Here is a 7,664-nt window from a genome sequence, read left to right as displayed (position 1 = left end):
GGCTATTCTTAGCTATTTGTGAGTTAATTTCTATTTTTAAATTATTTGCTAAAATTTACACACACACATTTGCAAAAACAAAAATCCTATATAATGTTATGGAAGGGATGAAAGTCATCAGCAGATTAAATTAATAACTAATGTTTCTCCAAGTAATTAGAACATTAATATTTTCTCTACATAGTAGATGTACAAATCTTCTATAGAGTTCTTATGCTTTTTCTATTTATTTTTAGATATAAGACATATAATGGTAATTTAGAAGTTATTTTTATTCAATTTCATCTTCATACTCTACATTGCTACAGAAAATAGTGCATGTTTGTATGCTCTTATAACCTGGCAACTTTTAAAAATGCTTTCATTATTTAAATAGTTTTTTTAGCAGATTTTTCAAATATATAGTCAATTCATGTTTAATGATAACAGCATTTTTTAAATTTTCCAGTTACTATCTCTTTAATTACCTTTGTTTTCTATTACTTTCTTATCTTCCTTAAAATGGAGTATAAAAATGGTAATAGAAGACATCTTTACCTGCTTCCCAATTTTAATGTAAATGTTTTCAGTGTTTCAATGTAAAGTATGATTTTTCACTCTAGGCTTATTTTGTAGACATCCTCGATCTAGTTTAAGAAAGTACCTTTTATCATAAATTAATATTATTACTTTTTACAAAATATTTATTTTTTAGTTGTAGTTGGACACAATACCTTTATTTTACTTATTTATTTTCATGTGGGGCTGAGGAATGAACCCAGGACCTCACCTGTGCTAGGTAAGCACTCTACCACTGAGCCACAACCCCAGCCCCTAATATTATTACTTTTATGAATCACTATTCTCTATCGATTTTTGAATGGTTCTTCTCATTTAATCTGTTCATGTGCTACGCCAGACCTAGACCTATCTTCAGATCCATTCTTCAATCTTGCTCTGTTCAGTTCTCTACTCTGTAGAGGATCTGATTCTCAATTCATAGAATCTCCACTCTGTAAAGGATCTGATTCTCAATTCATAGAATCTCCACATCCTGTTTTACAACAGGAGGCACAAGTTGGAGATTAGAGTCCATAGGGCCAAAAATGTTGTCATTTTTTTCAAATTATAAGAAAAAATTATGCAACATGTAGCTTAATAATATATTAATCAAAAAGATATAAACAGAAATAAAAATTATGTTCAATATTACTGTATAAAATATAGATGCAGAAAAGACTTGAATATAACATAAATATATATTTTAACCTCAACATGACCAAGTAATGCATAAAGAAAGGTTTCTACCTATAGTAAAATTTCAGGTAATAAACTAAGAAGGAATGATGGAATGAGAAAATTATGATTATAGAGCCTCTAATAGATAATGGATGCAGACCACAATCTTTAATACAGCTAGTATCACCAAAAACACAAAAGCCTTACTGATACAAAATGTAAATATTAAGAACCATCTCTGGAAGGGTTTTGCCAAATAATGAACCAAGTCTTCCTCTGAACAAACTGCTACACAAAACTATTGATAGGGGCTGGGGTTGTGGCACAGTGGCAGAGCACTGGCTTCGCACATATGTGGCACTGAGTTCGATCCTAAGAACCACATAAAAATAAATAAACAAAATAAAGATATTTAAAAAAACTATTGATAGTATGTGGAGCAGAAGGTATATTGAGTTCATTGTACTGTTCTGTGATACTACTTGTGTTTGAGAATTTGTAAAATAAATGATGTAGCTAGAAATATTGGACCTTTTAATTTGAAAATATAAGTAAAATGGATCAATTTTAGCAAAATATAAGTAACCAAATAGGATCATAAAAATAGAAAATAGTCAAACAACACAAACTGAAAATTTACTTACATATCAAACCATACTCAAAAGTTTTAGTTTTGAAGAACAACTAAACTATATATTCAGGGAAAAAGCAATAAGTATCTTATAAAAATTCATTCAAAAGACCAAAAAAAGATTTGAAACTACTCAAAATATTTTATAAGATGACATTTATTGATGGAAAAACTGGGTAAAGGTACTCTAAGAAAAGAACATTTGAGATGAGGCTACTCAATTAGGGAAATATTACAAGTATATTCATAGTATATTAAATACTAAAGTAAAGTAAATTAATAAATAGGCTTGGTAAATGAAGGAAAAGAAGATATCTAATTGCAATTAAAACATAACAGACAAGAGGACAAACTCATAATATCCAGAGGTATAAGATAGACTGAACGAAAAAATCAACAATATTTCATGGTTAAAACTTACAGAAATTCAACTATAGAATGACATAAATGCTTCTCAAATACTACATGTCAACTGAAAAAAATGAGTAAAATAATAAATTAAAATTTTATAAATGTGAAATGTCAGAATTGCCACTACAGTAAGACAGAACACAAACAAAATGATGTATACTACCACCTCCATTTTTCAGTATGCCACTTCTGCCTCCTAGGAAATCTTCACTAATTTATTTACTGCAACCGCTGTATACCTTGCACTGGCAATCTTCCACAGTCTTGATGTCAAATGGTGAAGATGCAGCAGAAGAAAGGCAAGGCTAAGGAAAGGAAGTACACTTTCACACAAAAAAAATAGTTTCTCTATTCTATCTCTTCATCATTTATACCTATTCTCTTTATGTTTTGTTTAGGATACTGAGGGTTAAACACAAAGAGAATAGGTATAAATGATGTAGAGATAGAACTACATAGCAAGATCTATTCATTTTTATTTTGAGAAAGGGTTTCAATGGGCCAGGGACATAGCTTAATTGATAGAGTGCTTGCCTTGCATGCACAAAGCCCTGGGTTCAATCCCCAGCATGACCAAAAAAAAAAAAAAAAAAAAGTGAGAAAGAGTAAGGGTTTCACTAAATTGCCCTGGGTGGGCTCAAACTCAAGATGCTCCCACCTCAGCTTCCCAAGTAACTGGGAATATAGGCATATGACACCCATCCCCACCAGATGTTAACTTTTGTTTTGTATAGGGGATTAAATCCAGGGGCACTTAACCACTGAGCTACATGCCCAGTCCTTTATATATATATATATATATTTAATTTTGTGACAGGGTCTGGTTAACCTACTCAGAGCCTAAGTTGTAGAGACTGGCTTTCAATTTTCAAACCTCCTGCATCAGCCTACCTAGCCATTGGCATCACAGGTATGTTCCACCACACCTGGCCAGACCTTACCTCTTACACAACTTCCACTGTTAAAAATTTACTTTTTTCAAGTTGGAAGCAGTGATGCACCTCTGTAATTCCAGTAATTCCAGATTCAAGGCAGGAGGATCACAAGTATGAGGTCAGTCTGGGAAACTGAGCAAGACTATGTGGCAAAATTAAAAAATAAATAAATAAATGGCTGGAGACTTACCTGAGAGGTAAAAAAAAAAAAAAATGGGTTCATTTGCTAATAACATGAAAAACAAAAATAAATTTACTTTCAAATTATAAGAGGAACATACTTATGATTTTGAGAGGTGTGATCTATTGTGATTATCTAACATAATATATAGTCTCACATTTTCAACATATATTATCCTTCTTCATTTGTCATTCATCTAATTCAATTTATTATTCTTATGAACGTGCTATTGTGTTTGTTTGTTTTTTCTGAGAAACTGCATCACCTGTCCTGGTCCCTCCCTTCCCGATCGATCACACATCAAGGCTGGGACAGATCCTCAATACAAGGTCTACAAGGGCTATAATAAATAAATTAGTCAAGATTCAGAGGAGCTGGGGGTGGCATTTCTAGGAAGCCCAGAATCAAATTGAAGTCCCTATCAATGACGACTAAAAAATAACGGAGCTGAAAAAACAGTATCATAAAGCCTTGACAGTACCTCCTCTTAGCCTGTTGACACATGAAAGGCCACAGGGTTCTGAAGGATGAGGACCTTGGCATGAAGGGCACAGCTCACCTCAGCAGACACAGAACTCCCAGGACCTGGCAGAGTCAGCCACAGCAAGAAGCAACCTCAAACCCTATGGAGGATGCCATGCGCATGCTCAGAGCTTCACCCCTGCTGTGGGCCATGGGAGACCCCAGGCATGAGGGGGTGATGTGTACAGAAAGCCGGATGTGACATCAGCTTGCTTCCTCTTCCCTCAGCCGCACGCTCTGAGGAACTCCTCAGGTGGTGAGTCCTGTGGCAGGTGGCTTCCAGTCAGAAGAGGGAAACAGAGGTGGTCCCAGGTGCTGCTGGGTGTGAAGGCAAGATTAAATAATGGCCGAAGGGACCCCGTGGTACAAAACAGAGAGATGCTGAGGGATCGGAGTCCAGCTCCAGCGTTGAGTGGGGGGAGGCCGTGGTCAGGGCAGTCAGTTGAACCTATGCCATGCTTCCTCCCGGGTGGTCTGAGGCAAAGGCCTAGTTTAGTAGGGGTATGTATCTCCAGGCATGCAATTACATAAGACCCCATGAGTGAGAACTGAGGGGATTGACCTGCAGCAGAACAATGGTGGACCCACAATGCATCAGGCTTGGGAGGCGGGGGGAGGGGGGCAGTGGTGTGAGGGAAGGATATGGTAAGGGGGTGACAGGAAGTTGGAGGGGTGGACGGAAGTGGGGGCAGCAGCGGGGGAACAAAGTACAAGTGGGGCCAAGTGACTTCGCCTCCAGAGTATGAGGAAGGTGGGGTATTAGTCTGACATAGGCAGTGTCACCTCAGCTGAAAAAGGGCTCTTGTGCCTCAAGGGAGTCCAGGTGAAGATACTGGGTATATTCGTATATATTACTTTCAACTCCAGTGTGACCTGTAGATGAGCCGTCACTGTGGGGGAGGGGACAGCATTGGGAAGTAATTAGTAGTGCAGTGGTTGGGGATGAGGTAGCCAAGACAAGGATATCTTGAGAGAAGAGTAGGACTCACGAAGAGCCCAGCCCTGTTCTTGTCAGTCACCAGATCCAAGAACAACATTTTTATTTATTTATTTTTTAATATTTATTTTTTAGCTGTAGTGAGACCCACTATCTTTATTTTTTTATTTGTATGTGGTACTGAGGATTGAACCCAGGGCCTCACACATGCTAGGCCAGTGCTCTACCATGAAGACACAATGCCAGCCCAAGAACAACACTTTTAGACAAAGGTGATACTTTACCTCCTCCTGGAGGAGAATTAGAGGCTTCGATGTGATGAGTAACATCTAGTAAAAATAGATGGTACCTGAGGACATGGGTGGATTCAAAGAAAGGCATCTGAGAACTCAGGAGACCACCCACACCTGTCCACAGAATTTAGCCCCTGCTGTCAGCTATGGGAACATTCATTTGGGGGTTCTTGGGGACATACCTCCACTCCTTTTCAATTGACTTAAGAGGTATGACTTTGGTCTTAGAAGGGCAGGCTCAGACCATCAGAGAGGAGGTGGCATGAGCCTTATAGGATTTCAAATTTATGGATTTTACTGTCCTGTGTAACTAAAAGGTACCAGTAAAATAAAATAAAAAAATTGTGGCCATTAACGAGTGGCACTATGTTCAAACAGAATGGGTTCTATAGAGCTTAACTGAAACTGTCTACCAGAACCCTGAGGATTCTCTAGCTTTCCCCCCACCAGGAGGAGTCCCACTTCCACCTTCAGGTTCTTGATGGACCCAGATACCATGACAGGCTTGTGGGTCTTCACAGCACCATTCATAGGAAAATCCACTCTCATTGCATTCCATCAGAGCCAGTTCAGTCCAGTTTATCTGCTGACACTGATACCTTTCTCTATCCCTTAGGCTGTGATTCTCCATTGCACACTCATCCTTCTGTACTTCTGCCTACTGCCAATCACAGGAGTCGTCATGCCTGGGCATCAGAAGAGTCAAGAAGGCACCCATGGTGAAGACCTTCTGATCCTCAATGAGATCCAGGGCCCAGAGGTTGCACAGGTGTCAGGGGCTGTGGAGGCGCCCTCTACCTCCTCCTCCCAGCTTCTGATGCCTGGCAACCTGAGTGAGGCTCCTGGTGCTCTAACATCCAGCACACCCAGCACTCCTGAGGATCTTCAGAATTCCTGCTCCTCTCCTGTTGCCGTTATGGCCCCCTCTTTGATCCAGTCCAGTGAAGGCTCTGGTAGCAAAGAAGAGGAGAGTGTTCCAAACACCTCAGCGATGGTGGCAGACCCCGAGCATGTGCCCAAAAGTGCTCTGGATGAGAAAGTGGCTTTCTTGGTGAATTTCCTGCTGCTCAAGTATCAAATGAAAGAGCCAGCCCGAAAGGCAGATATGTTGAAGTTCATCATGGAAGATGATGAGGTCCGCTTCTGTGAGATCCTCCTGCGGGCCTCTGAGCGCCTGGAGATGGTCTTTGGCCTTGATGTGAAGGAAATGGATCCCATCAACCAGTGCTATGGCCTCTCCATCAAGCTGGGCCTCACCTACGATGGGATGCTTAGTGATGAAGAGAATATACCCAAGACCGGGCTCCTGATACTCATGCTGGGTGTGATCTTCATGAAGGGTAACCGTGCCACTGAAGAGGAGATCTGGGATGTGCTGAAAATGACCGGGATCCATCGTGATCAGAAGCACTTCATCTTCGGGGATGCAAGGCAGCTCATCGCCCATGATTTTGTGAATGAAAAGTACCTGGAGTACCACCAGGTGGCCAACAGTGATCCAGTGCAGTATGAGTTCCAGTGGGGCCCAAGAGCCCATGCAGAAACCAGCAAGATGAAAGTCCTCGAGTTTTTGGCCAAGGTTCATGGAACCGACCCACGTGATTTCTCAGCTCAGTATGAGGAAGCTCTGCTAGAAGAAGAGGAGAGAGCACTGGCCAGAATTTCAATTGAGTCTGCCTCCAGTTCCTTGGCCACTGCCAGTTCCAGTGCCATGGGTGGCAGTTCCTCCAGCATCTAGTAAAGTCAGAAATAGCTCCTTCATGTAGTGTTCAAGGCCAGTGTTTAGTGCTGAAAGAGTGTATGGCTCCAGGGAAAACGTAGGCTTGAAGGGAAAAGACTATATCATCCCTGTGTTCCTATTTTGTGTGCATAAATTGATAATTCATTCTTTTATTTTTTGATGTTTTTATCATTCAAATGTTGCTTAATAATGCTTCACTTTGAAATCTCTTAAGTTGCAAATGACATTGGTCATACATTTAATGCAGTTTTACGTGATTGAGTACTATGTCCTTTGACACCTTTTAAAACATACTTGGAAACCATACATTTATTTTGTGATCTGAAGTATAACATGGATACGGTGCATTTCTCTAAAATTTCTTTGGTAATTTGAAAGAACTCGGGTTTCATATAGTTTTTATCAATTGTAAGAAATAAATTTTAAGATTCAATGTTGGCTTATTTCTTTTAGTCTCTTTTTGTGTAAACTGTAATGGCTTATACATGTATTGCTTAGCCCTTTCTAGGGTATAATGGAAATAAATCTAAATAAAATTAGTACCATGCTCACTGGTTCATTTATTACAAAACCTGAACTGAAAACCTGCTGTTTGGAAAGTACTGCAGTCATAATGGTGATGCTAAGATTAAAAGGACTCAGGATGTCCCCATAGAATTTTAGTATAAGAACAATAATATCATAGGAATGATGACAGGATCTTGTATTCCTTAGAGGACAAGTAAAAATAAGACATGAGTAAGTTGTGAGCAGTTCACATGAGTTTTTCAGTTAAAGGTTTTCCTTGAATGAAGA

The 7,664-nt window shown here is 39.4% G+C and overlaps 1 protein-coding gene across 1 annotated transcript; it reads left to right on the top strand.

The window, feature by feature from the left end:
• Positions 1–4,122: 4,122 nt before the first annotated feature.
• Positions 4,123–7,408, top strand: LOC101966123 (melanoma-associated antigen B16). Its single transcript, XM_078034011.1, has 2 exons — positions 4,123–4,210; positions 5,745–7,408. The coding sequence occupies exon 2, from the start codon at positions 5,811–5,813 to the stop codon at positions 6,864–6,866; it is 1,056 nt and encodes a 351-aa protein (XP_077890137.1). The 5' UTR covers positions 4,123–4,210; positions 5,745–5,810; the 3' UTR covers positions 6,867–7,408.
• Positions 7,409–7,664: the final 256 nt, after the last annotated feature.

Source organism: Ictidomys tridecemlineatus, chromosome X, assembly GCF_052094955.1.
Source record: "Ictidomys tridecemlineatus isolate mIctTri1 chromosome X, mIctTri1.hap1, whole genome shotgun sequence".
In the NCBI taxonomy this organism is placed as follows: domain Eukaryota; kingdom Metazoa; phylum Chordata; class Mammalia; order Rodentia; family Sciuridae; genus Ictidomys; species Ictidomys tridecemlineatus.
This window is presented reverse-complemented; position numbering and strand designations above follow the sequence as displayed.